Consider the following 26436-nt stretch of genomic DNA (forward strand, 5'->3'; position numbering starts at 1 on the left):
GGGATACATACTTTAAGGGCACTGGGATACACACTGTTAGGGCACTGGGGTACATACTGTTAGGGCACTGGGATACATACTGTTAGGGCACTGGGATACATACTGTTAGGGCACTGGGATACATACTGTTAGGGCACTGGGATACATACTGTTAGGGCACTGGGATACATACTGTTAGGGCACTGGGATACATACTGTTAGGGCACTGGGATACATACTGTTAGGGCACTGGGATACATACTTTAAGGGCACTGGGATACACACTGTTAGGGCACTGGGATACACACTGTTAGGGCACTGGGATACACACTGTTAGGGCACTGGGATACACACTGTTAGGGCACTGGGATACATACTGTTAGGGCACTGGGATACATACTGTTAGGGCACTGGGATACATACTGTTAGGGCACTGGGATACACACTGTTAGGGCACTGGGATACATACATACTGTTAGGGCACTGGGATACACACTGTTAGGGCACTGGGATACACACTGTTAGGGCACTGGGATACACACTGTTAGGGCACTGGGATACACACTGTTAGGGCACTGGGATACATACTGTTAGGGTACTGGGATACATACTGTTAGGGCACTGGGATACATACTGTTAGGGCACTGGGATACATACTGTTAGGGCACTGGGATACATACTGTTAGGGCACTGGGATACATACTGTTAGGGCACTGGGATACATACTGTTAGGGCACTGGGATACATACTGTTAGGGCACTGGGATACATACTGTTAGGGCACTGGGATACATACTGTTAGGGCACTGGGATACATACTGTTAGGGCACTGGGATACATACTGTTAGGGCACTGGGATACATACTGTTAGGGCACTGGGATACACACTGTTAGGGCACTGGGATACACACTGTTAGGGCACTGAGATACACACTGTTAGGGCACTGGGATACACACTGTTAGGGCACTGGGATACACACTGTTAGGGCACTGGGATACACTGTTAGGGCACTGGGATACACACTGTTAGGGCACTGGGATACACACTGTTAGGGCACTGGGGTTTTACATAGACGTGAAGAACTGTGTGCGCCAGGCCTAAACTCGGTTAGTGTCTACAGTACTGCAAATAAAACCTTAAGGAGAGGGGAATGTTTAGAGTGAACACATGTAGGAGAGTTTAGAGTGCAACACGTGGAGAAACACGTGTGTATTGTTTGTTGTCAGAGTAATCAACCAATGAAGGCATTTGTTTGTTTACCTTGTCCGACCTTCATAACCACTTTCATGGCCTTGGTCTTACAGACTCCTCCCTCTCTGTTCTCCAGGCCTTCGACTGAACCATTGGATGTGGCTGAGAGAGAGAGAGAGAGAGAGAGAGAGAGAGAGAGAGAGAGAGAGAGAGAGAGAGAGAGAGAGAGAGAGAGAGAGAGAGAGAGAGAGAGAGAGAGAGAGAGAGAGAGAGAGAGAGAGAGAGAGAGAGAGAGAGAGAGTTTGAGTTTTAAATACTCTTTATTGGGTCTGGGGGCCCACCACACAATAAATACTCATACAAAACCACAGTTACACATCAATTAAAAACACAACTCCAATTCCTCCTCCACAGTAACTACACACAACAGCCTCTGAATACCCCATATACTCAAAAACAGATCGATATTGTTGACAAGTTTATAATAGGCAAACTCAACCCTCAGTCTCACTGCCAACATTCCCTCCAGCATTCCCACCACATCCACAGACCTCTGTCCCCGAATGCTGTTCTTTCGGGTCTTCCATATCGCTCATTTTGCTGCCTCTAACACAAAATTAAGCAACACAACTACACCCTTTTGACTGAACCTGTACTTTGGCCCAAATATATACAGTTGGGAAGAGAAAACCTCTCCCAACGTTGAGAACCAATCAGTGATCAGTTGAATCATCCCAACCAACCTGGGACACAGTAAAAACAGATGTGCCAGAGATTCAGACTCAGCACAGAATGGACACCCCTCCCCAACAGTAGGGTCCAGGTCTACCAGATGCATGTTAGTGGCTATAGCTCCATGTATTATCCTCCATTGGAGGTCAGCTGTCCTCTTATCAATAGGCAGTTTATATAATGATCGCCAACAGCCTTTTGGAGAGGCACCTGGACCAAGCACATCCGCCCACCTCGTCGATTTTACCCCTTCCAGGGAAGAGGCATGGGACACCTTTACACATGTTCTGTACATGGCCTTCTTTCCCACCTCCTTGAACTCCCCCAGCTCCGGGGTATCGAAGGAAAGCAGCATCCCCACGTCCTCTTCAAATGCCCCTATCGCAGCACTAACAATCAGTGCAGGGAACACATAATCCAGACCCTCCTTCCACCGATCAGAATTGGAAGTGTCAGTCACATACTACAGATGAAGCACTGGCAACGAGTCGCAGACCTCATCAACGACCTTCCTCAGTAGGCGAGATGATCGGATCCTCTGCTCTTTCTCCCAGCTCCTCCAACGATCTGTTCCTGCTCCGCATCAGATGACCCAGCTTGGTACACCCCACGCCTAACAGGCATGAACGCAGGCTAGCTGAACCCAGAACACGGGACTGGATGGCAGTGTTATGAAAAAGAGGCTCTTCAAAAAACCACATCCCTGGTGGCGTGCAGGCCTTACGGGACTTGACAAAGTCTCTCCAAGCCTGCATAACAGACTCATAAAATGGAGTCAGGCCAGTCAAATCACCCCCCTCCAGCTTTAAGAGGAAAAGATTCTTGTCTAAGCCCAAACAGCCCGCTCTCCTCATCAATGTGTAGGCTGTTTCAACCCAGCTCGAACAGTCTCTGTACAACAATCTCTGGGCTGCTTGGAGCCGGAAAGCTGTGATCCTAGAGGAAATGTCCACCAGGCCTTGCCCACCCTCGTGCAGTGGCAGGTACAGGGCTGCAGCTTTGATCCAGTGTTGTCCAGACCAGAAGAAATTGACAAGGGTCCTCTGAAGCTCTTGTATCAGACCCTTTGGTGGCTGTAAAATCATTAGTCTGTGCCACAGGGTAGAGGCAGCAAGATTATTAGCTACCAGGACCCTTCCCCTATAAGACAGCTGGGGTAGCAACCATTTCCATCTTGACAGTCTGGCACACACTTTCTCCAATACACCCTCCCAGTTCTTTTTCTGAAAGACATCAGAGCCTAGAAAAACCCCCAAAGTCTTCATCCCATCTCTGCCCCACTGAAGCCCCCCTGGTAACCTTGGAGTGGACCCTGTTTGAAGCCGACCTGCCCACAGCGCTTCACTCTTTCCCCAATTGACTCTAGCTGAGGAGGCCCCCTCATACACCTTTAAAGTGTTTGAGAGAACCTTAACATCCTCACCCCCTGTAATAAAAACTACCACGTCATCTGCATACGCAGACAGTGCTATCGTGGGACCCTTCATTACACCTGGTACAGAGAACCCAGTAAGCTTCGCTCCTAAAAAAACAAAGCATTGGTTCAATCGCCAGACTATATAACTGCCCTGAAATTGGGCATCCCTGCCTGATGCCCCTTTGGACAGGGATGGGGCAACTTAAACCACCACCCACCTTCACCATACACGAGGCTCCAGCATACAGTAAATTCACCCAAGACAGAAAAACATCCCCAAACCCAAAGGCTTTCATTGTTTTAAACAAGTACTGATGGTCCACACGATCAAAAGCCTTCTCCTGATCTAACGAAAGTAAACCCACATTTACATCAGACAGTTTACAAATGTCTAAAACATCTCTTATTATAAACAAGTTGTCAACAATAGAGCGATCAGGTACACAGGACTGGTCCTTGTGGATCAACAGTCCCAGATACTCTTTCAACCTGTTTAAGAGACATTTAGAAACAATTTTGTATTCTGCGCACAGCAAAGCAACAGGTCTCCAATTTTTTATGAGAGCCAAATCCCCCTTTTTTGGCAACAGTGAAAGCACCGCACGTTGACAAGATACAGGAAGAGAACCCTCATGAAAAGATTCACACAGCACTTCATAAAAATCCTCCCCAATAGACCCCCAAAAGTGCTTATAGAACTCAGATGGTAAACCATCGGCCAGGCTCGGCCTGATGAGAGCTGCATAACTGCTGTGGACAGCTCTTGCAGTGTAATTGCAGTCCAATGCGACTCTCTGCTCAGGTCCCAATTGAGGAAGACCATGTAACAACTGTTCAGTACACAGAGAGTCACAATCCTCCGCCTTATAAAGGGACGAGTAAAAATCCACGGCATGTTGACGCATTTCAATATCATCCGTAGTCACCTTCCCATCAGGGAGACGAAAGCAGACCATCTGTTTACGTGGAAACGTCGACTGTCCTAGGTTAAAAAAAAAGCACTAGGAGCATCCATATCCTTGAGGGAAGCGAAAAGAGACCTAATCAAGGCACCCTTCACTCTTTCATGCAGAAACGACCTCAGTTCATGTCTCTTGTCCTGTAAGTTCATGACTAGTCCAGTGTCGTTCTGAGTGAGCAGCTTCAATTCAATAGACTTGATGTCCTGTTCAAGGGCCTTGATAGTCTCTTTAACTTCAATTTGAGACAGAGCAGTATATTGTTGACAAAATACTCGTACTTGGGCCTTCCCAACCTCCCACCATTGTCTCAAGGACTATAAATTCCCCTTTATAACCCTCCATTTTTCACAAAACAACACAAACCTGTCACAAAACATGACATCATGTAACAATTTAACATTAAAATACCAGTGGACAGGACAAGTGAATATCAACAGAAACAATATGATGATCAGAAAATCCCACAGGAGTAATGGCACACTTTCCAACCCTACTACAGTATTGCTCAGATACATACAACCTGTCTAACCTTGCTGCACTGACACGACCTTCATAAATTTGTAGCCATGTGTACTGCCTAACTTTTGCATTCCTTACTCTCCACACATCAGAAAGCTCAAACTCATTTAATAGGCCAGACAGGCAAGTGGCTGAACGCAGGTGAGGTTCTTCAGCGGTGCGATCAACAGTAAAATCCACTGTACAATTCCAGTCACCCCCTAAAACCATACACCCCTCTTGATCACACTGTCTTAAGGTTTCCTTTATTTGATCAAAAACAGCAATACGCTCTGTACCCTCATTAGGAGCATAAACATTTTTTTTTTAAACACAAAAAAACATAACATCCACCTTGACCAATAAAACGGTGGGTCCTTCTGTAGCTCAGTTGGTAGAGCATGGCGCTTGTAACGCCAGGGTAGTGGGTTCGATTCCCGGGACCACCCATACGTAGAATGTATGCACACATGACTGTAAGTCGCTTTGGATAAAAGCGTCTGCTAAATGGCATATATTATTATTATTATATTATATATAAAACCCGACCCTTGACAATCTCTGTTGTAGATACCACAGTCACCCCTAAGCCTGAGGAAAACAAGATTGCCACCCCAGTACTGAAATTAGTACCATGACTGAGTACATGCTGCCCCTCCCACCACATACCCCAGTCAACCTCATTTTCCTCATCACTATGTGTCTCCTGTAGGAAAACTACATTAAGCCTTTTCTGTTTTATGACTTCTAATACCCAAGCCCTCTTATTCCTGTCCCTTCCCCCATTAATACTGAGAGAACCTACCCTTAGTACTTCTAATACCCAAGCCCTCTTATTCCTGTCCCTTCCCCCATTAATATTAAGAGAACCTACCCTTAGTACTTCCATATAGAAAAGAGAAAAGAAAAGCAGAAGAGCCCACAGAGAAACCAACGAGAAAAAAGACACCCTATGAGGCATGATCATCATCATTATTCTTTTTATTCTCTTAACCTGAACACGTTTCCCACCACCTTTTGCTGCTGCAACAGCAGTAATACATTTCCTCAAGCGAAACAGCTTCTTCTCACTCAATTGGTCTAACCCCACCGTCTTCTGTAACATCACAGCTGACCTCACAAACTTATCAACATCAAAATAATCTGCCAATTTGACAGATTTCCCAAAAGTCTGATCCAGAAACTCATTTACCTCCTCTAGATCATAAACTGAGTCCTCACCATCAGCTGTCATATCCAAAGAGATATCCATATCCTTCTCTTGATCCTCCTCAGCTGAGACCACAGACAACTGACTCCCCTCTACCACATCCCTTTCAACACTCCCCACTTGCACCTCATCACTCGTACCAAGCATCTCCTCCACTACCTGGGAGACTAGCCCCACCTGAACATCACTACTCATAGTGGGCATCTCCTCCATTAACTGGGAGCCTAGCTCTACATGAACCCCAGCACTCGTAGTGGGCATCTCCTCCACTACCTGGGAGCCTAGCTCCACATGAAAACCCTCCTGTACCTCATTACTCATAGTGGGCATCTCCTCCACTACCTGGGAGCCTAGCTCCACATGAACCCCAGAACTCGTAGTGGGCATCTCCTCCACTACCTGGGAGCCTAGCTGCACATGAACCCCAGAACTCGTAGTGGGCATCTCCTCCACTACCTGGGAGCTTAGCTCCACATGAACCCCAGCACTCGTAGTGGGCATCTCCTCCACTACCTGGGAGCCTAGCTGCACATGAACCCCAGCACTCGTAGTGGGAATCTCCTCCACTCCCTGGGAGCCTAGCTGCACATGAACCCCCTCCTTTACCCCAGCACTCATACTGGGCACCTGCTCACCAGTCTGAGGAACTGGCTCTTCAGATACATCCTTACCTTCTACAACAATATTTTTCTGTAGCATAACATTTCCTTCTAATACAAGTTGCAACCCTTGTTCCTCAGCAACAGGTGCTTGTGGCTGCTCTACCGCTGTCAGCTCACCTCTCCCTACATCAGCGGGCCCAGGCGTTACGATGACCACCTGTGCCCCTCCCTCTGCCTTCTCCCTTTTCGGGCAAGCATGTCGCTTATGACCAACTTCCCCACACTCAAACACCGTTGACTACCCGTACTAGCATAAACCATATACAATCTATTGTCATACTTGATTTTAAACGATAACTCTAAAGTCTGCTCCGGTGAGTCCAAAAACATAAACACCTGTCGCCGAAATGACATTACCTGTTTCAACGCCGGGTGTTTGCAACCCAACGGGACAACCTTAATTGAACTGGCGAACTTCCCAAAGCGCAATAACTCTCGCCCCAATAGCTCATTTGGAATAAACGGTGGTACATTTGAAATCGTTACCCTTGTTGACGGGGAAAAAAGCGGCGTAACTTGAATAAACATTCCTTTAAGAAGTACACCATGCTCAACCATACGATCAACCAGACACTCTCCTTTAAGAAGTACACCATGCTCAACCATACGATCTACCAGACACTCTTCTTTAAGAAGTACACCATGTTCAACCATACGATCTACCAGACACTCTTCTTTAAGAAGTACACCATGCTCAACCATACGATCTACCAGCCACTCTTCTTTAAGAAGTACACCATGCTCAACCATAAGATCTACCAGACACTCTTCTTTAAGAAGTACACCATGCTCAACCATACGATCTACCAGACACTCGTCTTTAAGAAACACACCATGTTCAACCATACGATCAACCAGACACTCTCCTTTAAGAAGTACACCATGTTCAACCATACGATCTACCAGACACTCTTCTTTAAGAAGTACACCATGCTCAACCATACGATCTACCAGACACTCTTCTTTAAGAAGTACACCATGCTCAACCATACGATCTACCAGATACTCTTCTTTAAGAAGTACACCATGCTCAACCATACGATCTACCAGATACTCTTCTTTAAGAAGTACACCATGCTCAACCATACGATCTACCAGATACTCTTCTTTAAGAAGTACACCATGCTCAACCATACGATCAACCAGACACTCTTCTTTAAGAAGTACACCATGCTCAACCATACGATCTACCAGATACTCTTCTTTAAGAAGTACACCATGCTCAACCATACGATCTACCAGATACTCTTCTTTAAGAAGTACACCATGCTCAACCATACGATCTACCAGACACTCTTCTTTAAGAAGTACACCATGCTCAACCATACGATCTACCAGATACTCTTCTTTAAGAAGTACACCATGCTCAACCATACGATCTACCAGACACTCTTCTTTAAGAAGTACACCATGCTCAACCATACGATCTACCAGATACTCTTCTTTAAGAAGTACACCATGCTCAACCATACGATCTACCAGACACTCTTCTTTAAGAAGTACACCATGCTCAACCATACGATCTACCAGATACTCTTCTTTAAGAAGTACACCATGCTCAACCATACGATCTACCAGACACTCTTCTTTAAGAAGTACACCATGCTCAACCATACGATCTACCAGATACTCTTCTTTAAGAAGTACACCATGCTCAACCATACGATCTACCAGACACTCTTCTTTAAGAAGTACACCATGCTCAACCATACGATCTACCAGATACTCTTCTTTAAGAAGTACACCATGCTCAACCATACGATCTACCAGATACTCTTCTTTAAGAAGTACACCATGCTCAACCATACGATCTACCAGATACTCTTCTTTAAGAAGTACACCATGCTCAACCATACGATCTACCAGATACTCTTCTTTAAGAAGTACACCATGCTCAACCATACGATCTACCAGATACTCTTCTTTAAGAAGTACACCATGCTCAACCATACGATCAACCAGACACTCTTCTTTAAGAAGTACACCATGCTCAACCATACGATCTACCAGATACTCTTCTTTAAGAAGTACACCATGCTCAACCATACGATCTACCAGATACTCTTCTTTAAGAAGTACACCATGCTCAACCATACGATCTACCAGATACTCTTCTTTAAGAAGTACACCATGCTCAACCATACGATCAACCAGACACTCTTCTTTAAGAAGTACACCATGCTCAACCATACGATCTACCAGATACTCTTCTTTAAGAAGTACACCATGCTCAACCATACGATCTACCAGATACTCTTCTTTAAGAAGTACACCATGCTCAACCATACGATCTACCAGATACTCTTCTTTAAGAAGTACACCATGCTCAACCATACGATCTACCAGACACTCTTCTTTAAGAAGTACACCATGCTCAACCATACGATCTACCAGATACTCTTCTTTAAGAAGTACACCATGCTCAACCATACGATCTACCAGACACTCTTCTTTAAGAAGTACACCATGCTCAACCATACGATCTACCAGATACTCTTCTTTAAGAAGTACACCATGCTCAACCATACGATCTACCAGATACTCTTCTTTAAGAAGTACACCATGCTCAACCATACGATCTACCAGATACTCTTCTTTAAGAAGTACACCATGCTCAACCATACGATCTACCAGATACTCTTCTTTAAGAAGTACACCATGCTCAACCATACGATCTACCAGATACTCTTCTTTAAGAAGTACACCATGCTCAACCATACGATCAACCAGACACTCTTCTTTAAGAAGTACACCATGCTCAACCATACGATCTACCAGATACTCTTCTTTAAGAAGTACACCATGCTCAACCATACGATCTACCAGATACTCTTCTTTAAGAAGTACACCATGCTCAACCATACGATCTACCAGATACTCTTCTTTAAGAAGTACACCATGCTCAACCATACGATCAACCAGACACTCTTCTTTAAGAAGTACACCATGCTCAACCATACGATCTACCAGATACTCTTCTTTAAGAAGTACACCATGCTCAACCATACGATCTACCAGATACTCTTCTTTAAGAAGTACACCATGCTCAACCATACGATCTACCAGATACTCTTCTTTAAGAAGTACACCATGCTCAACCATACGATCAACCAGACACTCTTCTTTAAGAAGTACACCATGCTCAACCATACGATCTACCAGACACTCTTCTTTAAGAAGTACACCATGCTCAACCATACGATCTACCAGATACTCTTCTTTAAGAAGTACACCATGCTCAACCATACGATCAACCAGACACTCTTCTTTAAGAAGTACACCATGCTCAACCATACGATCTACCAGACACTCTTCTTTAAGAAGTACACCATGCTCAACCATACGATCTACCAGATACTCTTCTTTAAGAAGTACACCATGCTCAACCATACGATCAACCAGACACTCTTCTTTAAGAAATACACCATGCTCAACCATACGATCTACCAGACACTCTTCTTTAAGAAGTACACCATGCTCAACCATACGATCTACCAGACACTCTTCTTTAAGAAGTACACCATGCTCAACCATACGATCAACCAGACACTCTTCTTTAAGAAGTACACCATGTTCAACCATACGATCTACCAGATACTCTTCTTTAAGAAGTACACCATGCTCAACCATACGATCTACCAGATACTCTTCTTTAAGAAGTACACCATGCTCAACCATACGATCTACCAGATACTCTTCTTTAAGAAGTACACCATGCTCAACCATACGATCTACCAGATACTCTTCTTTAAGAAGTACACCATGCTCAACCATACGATCTACCAGACACTCTTCTTTAAGAAGTACACCATGCTCAACCATACGATCTACCAGATACTCTTCTTTAAGAAGTACACCATGCTCAACCATACGATCTACCAGACACTCTTCTTTAAGAAGTACACCATGCTCAACCATACGATCAACCAGACACTCTTCTTTAAGAAGTACACCATGCTCAACCATACGATCAACCAGACACTCTTCTTTAAGAAGTACACCATGCTCAACCATCCGATCAACTAGACACTCTTCTTTAAGAAGTACACCATGCTCAACCATCCGATCAACTAGACACTCTTCTTTAAGAAGTACACCATGCTCAACCATACGATCTACCAGATACTCTTCTTTAAGAAGTACACCATGCTCAACCATACGATCTACCAGACACTCTTCTTTAAGAAGTACACCATGCTCAACCATACGATCTACCAGACACTCTTCTTTAAGAAGTACACCATGCTCAACCATACGATCTACCAGACACTCTTCTTTAAGAAGTACACCATGCTCAACCATACGATCTACCAGACACTCTTCTTTAAGAAGTACACCATGCTCAACCATACGATCAACCAGACACTCTTCTTTAAGAAGTACGCCATGCTCAACCATACGATCAACCAGACACTCTTCTTTAAGAAGTACACCATGCTCAACCATACGATCAACCAGACACTCTTCTTTAAGAAATACACCATGCTCAACCATACGATCAACCAGACACTCTTCTTTAAGAAGTACACCATGCTCAACCATACGATCAACCAGACACTCTTCTTTAAGAAATACACCATGCTCAACCATACGATCTACCAGACACTCTTCTTTAAGAAGTACACCATGCTCAACCATACGATCAACAAGACACTCTTCTTTAAGAAGTACACCATGCTCAACCATACGATCTACCAGACACTCTTCTTTAAGAAGTACACCATGCTCAACCATACGATCTACCAGACACTCTTCTTTAAGAAGTACACCATGCTCAACCATACGATCTACCAGACACTCTTCTTTAAGAAGTACACCATGCTCAACCATACGATCAACAAGACACTCTTCTTTAAGAAGTACACCATGCTCAACCATACGATCTACCAGACACTCTTCTTTAAGAAGTACACCATGCTCAACCATACGATCTACCAGACACTCTTCTTTAAGAAATACACCATGCTCAACCATACGATCAACCAGACACTCTTCTTTAAGAAGTACACCATGCTCAACCATACGATCAACCAGACACTCTTCTTTAAGAAATACACCATGCTCAACCATACGATCTACCAGACACTCTTCTTTAAGAAGTACACCATGCTCAACCATACGATCAACAAGACACTCTTCTTTAAGAAGTACACCATGCTCAACCATACGATCTACCAGACACTCTTCTTTAAGAAGTACACCATGCTCAACCATACGATCTACCAGACACTCTTCTTTAAGAAGTACACCATGCTCAACCATACGATCTACCAGACACTCTTCTTTAAGAAGTACACCATGCTCAACCATACGATCAACAAGACACTCTTCTTTAAGAAGTACACCATGCTCAACCATACGATCTACCAGACACTCTTCTTTAAGAAGTACACCATGCTCAACCATACGATCTACCAGACACTCTTCTTTAAGAAGTACTCCATGCTCAACCATACGATCAACCAGACACTCTTCTTTAAGAAGTACACCATGCTCAACCATACGATCAACAAGACACTCTTCTTTAAGAAGTACACCATGCTCAACCATACGATCTACCAGACACTCTTCTTTAAGAAGTACACCATGCTCAACCATACGATCTACCAGACACTCTTCTTTAAGAAGTACACCATGCTCAACCATACGATCTACCAGACACTCTTCTTTAAGAAGTACACCATGCTCAACCATACGATCAACAAGACACTCTTCTTTAAGAAGTACACCATGCTCAACCATACGATCTACCAGACACTCTTCTTTAAGAAGTACACCATGCTCAACCATACGATCTACCAGACACTCTTCTTTAAGAAATACACCATGCTCAACCATACGATCAACCAGACACTCTTCTTTAAGAAGTACACCATGCTCAACCATACGATCAACCAGACACTCTTCTTTAAGAAATACACCATGCTCAACCATACGATCTACCAGACACTCTTCTTTAAGAAGTACACCATGCTCAACCATACGATCAACAAGACACTCTTCTTTAAGAAGTACACCATGCTCAACCATACGATCTACCAGACACTCTTCTTTAAGAAGTACACCATGCTCAACCATACGATCTACCAGACACTCTTCTTTAAGAAGTACACCATGCTCAACCATACGATCTACCAGACACTCTTCTTTAAGAAGTACACCATGCTCAACCATACGATCAACAAGACACTCTTCTTTAAGAAGTACACCATGCTCAACCATACGATCTACCAGACACTCTTCTTTAAGAAGTACACCATGCTCAACCATACGATCTACCAGACACTCTTCTTTAAGAAGTACTCCATGCTCAACCATACGATCAACCAGACACTCTTCTTTAAGAAGTACACCATGCTCAACCATACGATCTACCAGACACTCTTCTTTAAGAAGTACACCATGCTCAACCATACGATCTACCAGACACTCTTCTTTAAGAAGTACTCCATGCTCAACCATACGATCAACCAGACGCTCTTCTTTAAGAAGTACTCCATGCTCAACCATACGATCAACCAGACGCTCTTCTTTAAGAAGTACTCCATGCTCAACCATACGATCAACCAGACGCTCTTCTTTAAGAAGTACACCATGCTCAACCATACGATCAACCAGACGCTCTTCTTTAAGAAATACACCATGCTCAACCATACGATCTACCAGACACTCTTCTTTAAGAAGTACACCATGCTCAACCATACGATCAACAAGACACTCTTCTTTAAGAAGTACACCATGCTCAACCATACGATCTACCAGACACTCTTCTTTAAGAAGTACACCATGCTCAACCATACGATCTACCAGACACTCTTCTTTAAGAAGTACACCATGCTCAACCATACGATCTACCAGACACTCTTCTTTAAGAAGTACACCATGCTCAACCATACGATCAACAAGACACTCTTCTTTAAGAAGTACACCATGCTCAACCATACGATCTACCAGACACTCTTCTTTAAGAAGTACACCATGCTCAACCATACGATCTACCAGACACTCTTCTTTAAGAAGTACTCCATGCTCAACCATACGATCAACCAGACACTCTTCTTTAAGAAGTACACCATGCTCAACCATACGATCTACCAGACACTCTTCTTTAAGAAGTACACCATGCTCAACCATACGATCTACCAGACACTCTTCTTTAAGAAGTACACCATGCTCAACCATACGATCTACCAGACACTCTTCTTTAAGAAGTACACCATGCTCAACCATACGATCAACAAGACACTCTTCTTTAAGAAGTACACCATGCTCAACCATACGATCTACCAGACACTCTTCTTTAAGAAGTACACCATGCTCAACCATACGATCTACCAGACACTCTTCTTTAAGAAGTACTCCATGCTCAACCATACGATCAACCAGACACTCTTCTTTAAGAAGTACACCATGCTCAACCATACGATCTACCAGACACTCTTCTTTAAGAAGTACACCATGCTCAACCATACGATCTACCAGACACTCTTCTTTAAGAAGTACTCCATGCTCAACCATACGATCAACCAGACGCTCTTCTTTAAGAAGTACTCCATGCTCAACCATACGATCAACCAGACGCTCTTCTTTAAGAAGTACTCCATGCTCAACCATACGATCAACCAGACGCTCTTCTTTAAGAAGTACTCCATGCTCAACCATACGATCAACCAGACACTCTTCTTTAAGAAGTACACCATGCTCAACCATACGATCAACCAGACGCTCTTCTTTAAGAAGTACTCCATGCTCAACCATACGATCAACCAGACGCTCTTCTTTAAGAAGTACTCCATGCTCAACCATACGATCAACCAGACACTCTTCTTTAAGAAGTACACCATGCTCAACCATACGATCAACCAGACACTCTTCTTTAAGAAGTACACCATGCTCAACCATACGATCTACCAGACACTCTTCTTTAAGAAGTACACCATGCTCAACCATACGATCAACAAGACACTCTTCTTTAAGAAGTACACCATGCTCAACCATACGATCTACCAGACACTCTTCTTTAAGAAGTACACCATGCTCAACCATACGATCTACCAGACACTCTTCTTTAAGAAGTACTCCATGCTCAACCATACGATCAACCAGACACTCTTCTTTAAGAAGTACACCATGCTCAACCATACGATCTACCAGACACTCTTCTTTAAGAAGTACACCATGCTCAACCATACGATCTACCAGACACTCTTCTTTAAGAAGTACTCCATGCTCAACCATACGATCAACCAGACGCTCTTCTTTAAGAAGTACTCCATGCTCAACCATACGATCAACCAGACGCTCTTCTTTAAGAAGTACTCCATGCTCAACCATACGATCAACCAGACGCTCTTCTTTAAGAAGTACTCCATGCTCAACCATACGATCAACCAGACACTCTTCTTTAAGAAGTACACCATGCTCAACCATACGATCAACCAGACGCTCTTCTTTAAGAAGTACTCCATGCTCAACCATACGATCAACCAGACGCTCTTCTTTAAGAAGTACTCCATGCTCAACCATACGATCAACCAGACACTCTTCTTTAAGAAGTACACCATGCTCAACCATACGATCTACCAGACACTCTTCTTTAAGAAGTACACCATGCTCAACCATACGATCTACCAGACACTCTTCTTTAAGAAGTACTCCATGCTCAACCATACGATCAACCAGACGCTCTTCTTTAAGAAGTACTCCATGCTCAACCATACGATCAACCAGACGCTCTTCTTTAAGAAGTACTCCATGCTCAACCATACGATCAACCAGACACTCTTCTTTAAGAAGTACACCATGCTCAACCATACGATCAACCAGACGCTCTTCTTTAAGAAGTACTCCATGCTCAACCATACGATCAACCAGACGCTCTTCTTTAAGAAGTACTCCATGCTCAACCATACGATCAACCAGACACTCTTCTTTAAGAAGAACCACCACAGCTTTATTCATCTGGGATGCATAAGCAACATTCTCATATCCCACCTTCTCTCCTACGGCGACCAGAAACTCCTCCACCGTGACAGCAGCTTCAGTAACACACCTAAAGCCGTGCCGATGTGACAGGGACGGCATCCCCATTCGGGCTACCATCCCCGCCAAAATCAGGGTAATTTTGATAAGCAAAACAAAATACTTAATTCTACCACAACAAAAATAATAACGGTAATCATGCACCAAAACAAAATGCCACCAAGAAATAGCAAACCGAAAGAAAGTTGAATATCTAACTCTCCACAACACACGCAGTCCTTCACTCAAACAATTCCCAGCATGCACCAATCACTCCCAGCATGCAGAGAGAGAGAAAGAGAGAAGAGAGAGAGAAGAGAGAGAGAGAGAGAGAGAGAGAGAGAGAGAGAGAGAGAGAGAGAGAGAGAGAGAGAGAGAGAGAGAGAGAGAGAGAGAGAGAGAGAGAGAGAGAGAGAGAGAGAGACGCACAAGTGGTTATCTCCACCCTGCTACCACGAAAAGACTTCCACCCTGCCACAATACAGCGGGTAAACGCAAGTATTTCCCGTGACTGTGCCTCAAAACCAAATGTTTTCCTGGCCCACCACTCCACCCTGGACTTGAACAGCCTCTATGACCAGGTCCACCTCTACAAGGCAGCAGTGCCCACCTTTGCCAGGACTCTAAAGGACATCGCTCTCAAACGTATCCCCAACACTTCACACAGGAGCAACAGATCAATAGACTCCCCACCCAGACCAGCGAGACACCCTCCCAGACCTGCAGGACCCCCCCCCCTGGACCTACACATAGAGGACCCACGCCAAGAGGAATTACATCCAGACCACAGTACACCCAGACACATCCACACCCCCACCCCAACCAATCAACACCCCCCCACGTCAACCATGCCCACACCCCATTTAGGCCCCCTCAGATCAGACCTATGCCACTCCTGCCCACCCCATGCACCCCACCCCCGCAAAGAGGGCCTCAACATGGAAGCCACACATACGCCCAGGTAGTGAGCGGGCAAACAGGCCCGAACCCCACTCTTAAACTCTCTCGAGCCAATGGCATGTACCAGATGCTCAGCAGGCTCTGCTCACACTTACTGGCCTGAGGCCAAACCACACGACCAACAACATTGGACACTCTATGGAACAAAAAGCCTTCACTATATTATCCTGGAATATCCAAGGCCTGAGGTCATCTGCCTTTGGCCTAAAGAGCAGAAACCCGGACTTCACCAAAGAAATCGGTAATACAGACATTGTCATCCTGCAAGAAACCTGGTATAGAGGAGACGGACCCACTGGTTGCCCTCTAGGTTACAGAGAGCTGGTAGTCCCATCCACCAAACTACCAGGTGTGAAACAGGGAAGGGACTCAGGGGGTATGCTAATTTGGTATAGAGCAGACCTAACTCACTCCATTAAATTAATCAAAACAGGAACATTCTACTTTTGGCTAGAAATTCAAAAGGAAATTATCCTAACAGAGAAAAATGTCCTCCTGTGTGCTACCTATATCCCCCCACTAGAATCCCCATATTTTAATGAAGACAGCTTCTCCATCCTGGAGGGCGAAATCAATCATTTCCAGGCCCAGGGACATGTACTAGTCTGTGGCGACCTAAATGCCAGAACCGGACAAGAACCTGACACCCTCAGCACACAGGGGGACAAACATCTCACTGGAGGTGACAGCATCCCCTCCCACATATGCTCCCCTAGGCACAACTATGACAACATAACCAACAAAAACGGGTCACAACTCCTGCAGCTCTGTCGCACGCTGGGTATGTATATAGTCAACGGTAGGCTTCGATGGGACTCCTATGGTAGGTATAGCTCATCTCTTGGCAGTAGTACTGTAGACTACTTTATCACTGACCTCAACCCAGAATCTCTCAGAGCGTTCACAGTCAGCCCACTGACACCCCTATCAGACCACAGCAAAATCACAGTCTACTTAAACAGAGCAATACACAATCATGAGGCATCAAAGCCAAAGGAACTGAGTAACATTAAGAAATGCTATAGGTGGAAGGAATGCAGTTTGGAAACCTACCAAAAAACAATTAGGCAACAACAAATTCAATCCCTTTTAGACAATTTCCTGGGTAATACGTTCCACTGTAATAGTGAAGGTGTAAACTTGGCAGTAGAAAATCTTAACAGTATATTTTACCTCTCAGCTTCCCTATCAAATCTCAAAATCTCAAATAGAAAACCAAAGAAAATTAACAATAATGACAAATGGTTTGATGAAGAATGCAAAAATCTAAGAAAGAAATTGAGAAACCTCTCCAACCAAAAACATAGAGACCCGGAAAACCTGAGCCTACGCCTTCACTATGGTGAATCACTAAAACAATACAGAAATACACTACGGAAAAAGAAGGAACAGCATGTCAGAAATCAGCTCAATGCAATTGAAGAATCCATAGACTCTAACCACTTCTGGGAAAATTGGAAAACACTAAACAAACAACAACACGAAGAATTATCTATCCAAAATGGAGATGTATGGGTAAACCACTTCTCCAATCTTTTTGGTTCTATAACAAAGAATAAAGAGCAAAAACATATACATGATCAAATACAGATCTTAGAATCAACTATTAAAGACTACCAGAACCCACTGGATTCTCCAATTACATTGAATGAGTTACAGGACAAAATAAAAACCCTCCAACCCAAAAAGGCCTGTGGTGTCGATGGTATCCTCAATGAAATGATCAAATATACAGACAACAAATTCCAATTGGCTATACTAAAACTCTTTAACATCATACTTAGCTCTGGCATCTTCCCCAATATTTGGAACCAAGGACTGATCACCCCAATCCACAAAAGTGGAGACAAATTTGACCCCAATAACTACCGTGGAATATGTGTCAACAGTAACCTTGGGAAAATCCTATGCATTATTATTAACAGCAGACTCGTACATTTCCTCAATGAAAACAATGTACTGAGAAAATATCAAATTGGCTTTTTACCAAATTACCGTACAACAGACCTTGTATTCACCCTGCACACCTTAATTGACAACCAAACAAACCAAAACAAAGGCAAAGTCTTCTCATGCTTTGTTGATTTCAAAAAAGCCTTCGACTCAATCTGGCATGAGGGTCTGCCATACAAACTGATGGAAAGTGGTGTTGGGGGTAAAACATATGACATTATAAAATCCATGTACACAAACAACAAGTGTGCGGTTAAAATTGGCAAAAAACACACACATTTCTTCACACAGGGTCGTGGGGTTAGACAGGGATGCAGCTTAAGCCCCACCCTCTTCAACATATATATCAACGAATTGGCGCGGGCACTAGAAAAGTCTGCAGCACCCGGCCTCCCCCTGCTAGAATCCGAAGTCAAATGTCTGCTGTTTGCTGATGATCTGGTGCTTCTGTCACCAACCAAGGAGGGCCTACAGCAGCACCTAGATCTTATGCACAGATTCTGTCAGACCTGGGCCCTGACAGTAAATCTCAGTAAGACCAAAATAATGGTGTTCCAAAAAAGGTCCAGTCACCAGGACCACAAATACAAATTCCATCTAGACACTGTTGCCCTAGAGCACACTAAAAACTATACATACCTTGGCCTAAACATCAGCGCCACAGGTAACTTCCACAAAGGTGTGAACGATCAGAGACAAGGCAAGAAGGGCATTCTATGCCATCAAAAGAAACATAAATTTCAACATACCAATTAGGATTTGGCTAAAAATACTTGAATCAGTCATAGAGCCCATTGCCCTTTATGGTTGTGAGGTCTGGGGTCCGCTCACCAACCAAGACTTCACAAAATGGGACAAGCACCAAATTGAGACTCTGCACGCAGAATTCTGCAAAAATATCCTCCGTGTACAACGTAAAACACCAAATAATGCATGCAGAGCAGAATTAGGCCGATACCCACTAATTATCAAAATCCAGAAAAGAGCCATTAAATTCTACAACCACCTAAAAGGAAGCGATTCACAAACCTTCCATAACAAAGCCATCACAAACAGAGAGATGAACCTGGAGAAGAGTCCCCTAAGCAAGCTGGTCCTGGGGCTCTGTTCACAAACACAAACACACCCTACAGAGCCCCAGGACAACAGCACAATTAGACCCAACCAAATCATGAGAAAACAAAAAGATAATTACTTAACACATTGGAAAGAATTAACAAAAAAACAGAGCAAACTAGAATGCTATTTGGCCCTACACAGAGAGTACACAGCGGCAGAATACCTGACCACTGTGACTGACCCAAAATTAAGGAAAGCTTTGACTATGTACAGACTCAGTGAGCATAGCCTTGCTATTGAGAAAGGCCGCCGTAGGCAGACATGGCTCTCAAGAGAAGACAGGCTATGTGCTCACTGCCCACAAAATGAGGTGGAAACTGAGCTGCACTTCCTAACCTCCTGCCCAATGTATGACCATATTAGAGAGACATATTTCCCCCAGATTACACAGATCCACAAAGAATTCGAAAACATATCAAATTTTGAAAAACTCCCATATCTACTGGGTGAAATTCCACAGTGTGCCATCACAGCAGCAAGATTTGTGACCTGTTGCCACGAGAAAAGGGCAACCAGTGAAGAACAAACACCATTGTAAATAACCCATATACAACCCATATTTGTGTAATGTTTACTGTTAATTTTTGTTGTTTTTCACTTTATATATTCACTTTGTATGTTGTCTACCTCACTTGCTTTGGCAATGTTAACACATGTTTCCCATGCCAATAAAGCCCTTGAATTGAATTGAAATTGAGAGAGAGAGCGAGAGAGACAGAGACAGAGAGAGAGAGCGAGAGAAGAGAGAGAGAGAGAGAGCGAGAGAAGAGAGAGAGAGAGAGAGAGAGAGAGAGAGAGAGAGAGAGAGAGAGAGAGAGAGAGAGAGAGAGAGAGAGAGAGAGAGAGAGAGAGAGAGAGAGAGAGAAATGGTTATTACACAAGCTCAAACATAGAAAGGAGTAACAAGAGACTCCAACCTTTAAATCCATGATAAATAATTGGGAGTCTGAGTGTTCACACACATATGTGACCAGGCCAGTATCTACATTCAGACGTCACGTCCTGTAATGGAAGCAGCCTTCACTGAGCTCCCCAACCCTGGAACCTCCAGACTACCACCGCTCTTCACATAATCCTCTCCTGCACGATTTCTCCTCTTTCTCTGGGGTTTAATTTCTCAGGACAAGGTTAGATTAAAATGAGCTCTTTGAAGATGGAGCTCAAAGCAGCCTGAATAATCTGGCTGTGTGTGTGTGTGTGAGTGTGTGTGTGTGTGTGTGTGTGTGTGTGTGTGTGTGTGTGTGTGTGTGTGTGTGTGTGTGTGTGTGTGTGTGTGTGTGTGTGTGTGTGTGTGTGTGTGTGTGTGTGTGTGTGTGTGTGTGTGTGTGTGTGTGTGTGTGTGTGTGTGAGTGAGTGAGTGAGTGGACAGAGAGAGAGTTTTATATCCACTCAGGGACAGAGAGAGTTTTATATCCACTCAGGGACAGAGAGAGAGAGTTTTATATCCACTCTGGGACAGAGAGAGAGAGAGAGAGAGAGAGAGAGAGAGAGAGAGAGAGAGAGAGAGAGAGAGAGAGAGAGAGAGAGAGAGAGAGAGAGAGAGAGTTTTATATCCACTCAGGGACAGAGAGAGAGAGAGAGAGAGAGAGAGAGAGAGAGAGAGAGAGAGAGAGAGAGAGAGAGAGAGAGAGAGAGAGAGAGAGAGAGAGAGAGAGAGAGAGAGAGATATCCACTCAGGGACAGAGAGAGAGAGAGAAATTTATACACAAGCTCAAACATAGAAAGGAGTTTTATATCCACTCAGGGACAGAGAGAGAGAGACAGAGAGAGAGAGTTTTATATCCACTCAGGGACAGAGAGAGAGAGACAGAGAGAGAGAGTTTTATATCCACTCAGGGACAGAGAGAGAGTTTTATATCCACTCAGGGACAGAGAGAGAGAGAGAGTTTTATATCCACTCAGGGACAGAGAGAGAGTTTTATATCCATTCAGGGACAGAGAGAGAGAGTTTTATATCCACTCAGGGACAGAGAGAGAGAGATACAGAGAGAGAGAGTTTTATATCCACTCAGGGACAGAGAGAGAGAGAGAGAGAGAGAGAGAGAGAGAGAGAGAGAGAGAGAGAGAGAGAGAGAGAGAGAGAGAGAGAGAGAGAGAGAGAGAGAGAGAGAGAGAGAGAGAAAGTTTTATATCCACTCAGGGACAGAGAGAGAGAGTTTCATATCCACTCAGGGACAGAGAGAGAGAGTTTTATATCCACTCAGGGACAGAGAGAGAGGGAGTTTTATATCCACTCAGGGACAGAGAGAGACAGTTTTATATCCACTCAGGGACAGAGAGAGAGAGTTTTATATCCACTCAGGGACAGAGAGAGAGAGTTTTATATCCACTCAGGGACAGAGAGAGGGAGTTTTATATCCACTCAGGGACAGAGAGAGAGAGTTTTATATCCACTCAGGGACAGAGAGAGAGATATCCACTCAGTTTTATATCCACTCAGGGACAGAGAGAGAGTTTTATATCCACTCAGGGACAGAGAGAGAGTTTTATATCCACTCAGGGACAGAGAGAGAGAGTTTTATATCCACTCAGGGACAGAGAGAGAGAGTTTTATATCCACTCAGGGACAGAGAGAGAGAGTTTTATATCCACTCAGGGACAGAGAGATAGAGAGTTTTATATCCACTCAGGAACAGCTAAATCCTCCTTTTGTAAACTTACTTCAGTCATTTAAATGTCATGTTCTTCCATACTGACTGAAGAGGAACCAGCATAACTGATCTAGAGGAGGATAAGTAACCCCAGGGTTGAGATGGGGGTAGAAAGGCCTGTGTTGCTGTGTTGCTTCCATACTGACTGAAGAGGAACCAGCATAACTGATCTAGAAAAAGATCAAAAAAGCCTTTTAAACTTTCCCTTTAAAATTCCTAGTCAGAATTCCCAAGGCCAATTCCATTCTGAACACTGTACTCCCAAATATTCAATTTGTTAAATAAGAACAAAACCAGGTGCACAGTCATTCAGAGAGAGAGAGAGAGAGAGAGAGAGAGAGAGAGAGAGAGAGAGAGAGAGAGAGAGAGAGAGAGACAGAGAGAGAGACAGTGACAGAGAGATAGACAGAGAGAGAGACAGAGAGAGAGAGAGGGAGAGAGAGAGAGAGACAGAGAGAGAGATAGACAGGGAGAGAGAGAGAGAGAGAGAGAGAGACAGACAGACAAGAGACAGAGACAGAGAGAGACCGAGAGAGACAGACAAGAGACAGAGACAGAGAGAGAGACAGAGAGAGAGAGAGACAGAAAATAGACAGAGAGACAGACAAGAGACAGAGACAGAGAGAGACAGAGAGAGAGAGAGAGAGAGAGAGAGAGAGAGAGAGAGAGAGAGAGAGAGAGAGAGAGAGAGAGAGACAAGAGACAGACACAGAGGGAGACAGAGGGAGAGAGACAGAGAGAGACCGATAGACACAGAGAGAGAGAGAGAGAGAGAGAGAGAGAGAGAGAGGGAGAGACAGAGAGAGAGACACAGAGAGACACAGAGAGAGAGACACAAAGAGAGAGAGACACAGAGAGAGAGACAGTGACAGAGAGATAGACAGAGAGAGAGACAGAGAGAGAGAGAGGGAGAGAGAGAGAGACAGAGAGAGAGATAGACAGGGAGAGAGAGAGAGAGAGAGAGACAGACAGACAAGAGACAGAGACAGAGAGAGAGACAGAGAGAGACCGAGAGAGACAGACAAGAGACAGAGACAGAGAGAGAGACAGAGAGAGAGAGAGACAGAAAAGAGACAGAGAGACAGACAAGAGACAGAGACAGAGAGAGAGAGAGAGAGAGAGAGAGAGAGAGAGAGAGAGAGAGAGAGAGAGAGAGAGAGAGAGAGAGAGAGAGAGACAGACAGACAGACAAGAGACAGACACAGAGGGAGACAGAGGGAGAGAGACAGAGAGAGACCGATAGACACAGAGAGAGAGAGAGAGAGAGAGAGGGAGAGACAGAGAGAGAGACACAGAGAGACACAGAGAGAGAGACACAAAGAGAGAGAGACACAGAGAGAGAGACACAGAGAGACACAGAGAGAGAGAGAGAGACAGAGAGAGAGACACAGAGAGAGAGACACAGAGAGAGAGACACAGAGAGAGAGACACAGAGAGAGAGAGATACAGAGAGAGAGACACAGAGAGAGAGACACAGAGAGAGAGACACAGAGAGACACAGAGAGAGAGACACAGAGAGACAAAGAGAGAGAGACACACAGAGAGAGAGAGACACAGAGAGACAAAGAGAGAGAGACACACAGAGAGAGATAGACACAGAGAGAGAGAGAGAGAGAGAGACAGAGAGATACAAATCAAATCAAATCTTATTTGTCACATACACATGGTTAGCAGATGTTAATGCGAGTGTAGCGAAATGCTTGTGCTTCTAGTTCCGACAATGCAGTAATAGAGTTCATCAATGAGCATTTCGCGGAGAGCGGAGAGTTCATCAATGAGCTTGATGCCTTGATAAGCTCCTTTCCTGAGGACGGCTCACCTCTCACAGTTCTGGGCGACTTTAACCTCCCCACGTCTACCTTTGACTCCTTCCTCTCTGCCTCCTTCTTTCCACTCCTCTCCTCTTTTGACCTCACCCTCTCTCCTTCCCCCCTACTCACAAGGCAGGCAATACGCTCGACCTCATCTTTACTAGATGCTGTTCTTCCACTAACCTCATTGCAACTCCCCTCCAAGTCTCCGACCACTACCTTGTATCCTTTTCCCTCTCGCTCTCATCCAACACCTCCCACACTGCCCCTACTCGGATGGTATCGCGCCGTCCCAACCTTCGCTCTCTCTCCCCCGCTACTCTCTCCTCTTCCATCCTATCATCTCTTCCCTCTGCTCAAACCTTCTCCAACCTATCTCCTGATTCTGCCTCCTCAACCCTCCTCTCCTCCCTCTCTGCATCCTTTGACTCTCTATGTCCCCTATCCTCCAGGCCGGCTCGGTCCTCCCCTCCCGCTCCGTGGCTCGATGACTCATTGCGAGCTGACAGAACAGGGCTCCGGGAAGCCGAGCGGAAATGGAGGAAAACTAGCCTCCCTGCGGACCTGGCATCCTTTCACTCCCTCCTCTCTACATTTTCCTCCTCTGTCTCTGCTGCTAAAGCCACTTTCTACCACTCTAAATTCCAAGCATCTGCCTCTAACCCTAGGAAGCTCTTTGCCACCTTCTCCTCCCTCCTGAATCCTCCTCCCCCTCCCCCCCATCCTCCCTCTCTGCAGATGACTTCGTCAACCATTTTGAAAAGAAGGTCGACGACATCCGATCCTCGTTTGCTAAGTCAAACGACACCGCTGGTTCTGCTCACACTGCCCTACCCTGTGCTCTGACCTCTTTCTCCCCTCTCTCTCCAGATGAAATCTCGCGTCTTGTGACGGCCGGCCGCCCAACAACCTGCCCGCTTGACCCTATCCCCTCCTCTCTTCTCCAGACCATTTCCGGAGACCTTCTCCCTTACCTCACCTCGCTCATCAACTCATCCCTGACCGCTGGCTACGTCCCTTCCATCTTCAAGAGAGCGAGAGTTGCACCCCTTCTGAAAAAACCTACACTCGATCCCTCCGATGTCAACAATTACAGACCAGTATCCCTTCTTTCTTTTCTCTCCAAAACTCTTGAACGTGCCGTCCTTGGCCAGCTCTCCCGCTATCTCTCTCTGAATGACCTTCTTGATCCAAATCAGTCAGGTTTCAAGACTAGTCATTCAACTGAGACTGCTCTCCTCTGTATCACGGAGGCGCTCCGCACTGCTAAAGCTAACTCTCTCTCCTCTGCTCTCATCCTTCTAGATCTATCGGCTGCCTTCGATACTGTGAACCATCAGATCCTCCTCTCCACCCTCTCAGAGTTGGGCATCTCCGGCGCGGCCCATGCTTGGATTGCGTCCTACCTGACAGGTCGCTCCTACCAGGTGGCGTGGCGAGAATCTGTCTCCTCACCACGCGCTCTCACCACTGGTGTCCCCCAGGGCTCTGTTCTAGGCCCTCTCCTATTCTCGCTATACACCAAGTCACTTGGCTCTGTCATAACCTCACATGGTCTCTCCTATCATTGCTATGCAAACGACACACAATTAATCTTCTCCTTTCCCCCTTCTGATGACCAGGTGGCGAATCGCATCTCTGCATGTCTGGCAGACATATCAGTGTGGAGACGGATCACCACCTCAAGCTGAACCTCGGCAAGACGGAGCTGCTCTTCCTCCCGGGGAAGGACTGCCCGTTCCATGATCTCACCATCACGGTTGACAACTCCATTGTGTCCTCCTCCCAGAGCGCTAAGAACCTTGGCGTGATCCTGGACAACACCCTGTCGTTCTCAACTAACATCAAGGCGGTGGCCCGTTCCTGTAGGTTCATGCTCTACAACATCCGCAGAGTACGACCCTGCCTCACACAGGAAGCAGCGCAGGTCCTAATCCAGGCACTTGTTATCTTCCGTCTGGATTACTGCAACTCGCTGTTGGCTGGGCTCCCTGCCTGTGCCATTAAACCCCTACAACTCATCCAGAACGCCGCAGCCCGTCTGGTGTTCAACCTTCCCAAGTTCTCTCACGTCACCCCGCTCCTCCGCTCTCTCCACTGGCTTCCAGTTGAAGCTCGCATCCGCTACAAGACCATGGTGCTTGCCTACGGAGCTGTGAGGGGAACGGGACCTCAGTACCTCCAGGCTCTGATCAGGCCCTACACCCAAACAAGGGCACTGCGTTCATCCACCTCTGGCCTGCTCGCCTCCCTACCACTGAGGAAGTACA

At 45.1% G+C, this 26436-nt stretch overlaps 1 protein-coding gene across 1 annotated transcript in view; it reads right to left on the minus strand.

Annotated features, from left to right (window-relative positions):
- The window catches only part of LOC124011137 (ephrin-B1-like), a 209548-nt gene that overhangs the window by 37036 nt on the left and 146076 nt on the right, over nucleotides 1-26436 (minus strand). Inside the window, exon 3 of the mRNA XM_046324199.1 lies at nucleotides 1240-1332. Within this exon, the coding sequence (XP_046180155.1) occupies nucleotides 1240-1332 (93 nt within the window). The remainder of the gene's footprint in view (nucleotides 1-1239; nucleotides 1333-26436) is intronic.

Source organism: Oncorhynchus gorbuscha, linkage group LG23 (genome assembly GCF_021184085.1).
Source record: "Oncorhynchus gorbuscha isolate QuinsamMale2020 ecotype Even-year linkage group LG23, OgorEven_v1.0, whole genome shotgun sequence".
Lineage (NCBI taxonomy): Eukaryota > Metazoa > Chordata > Actinopteri > Salmoniformes > Salmonidae > Oncorhynchus > Oncorhynchus gorbuscha.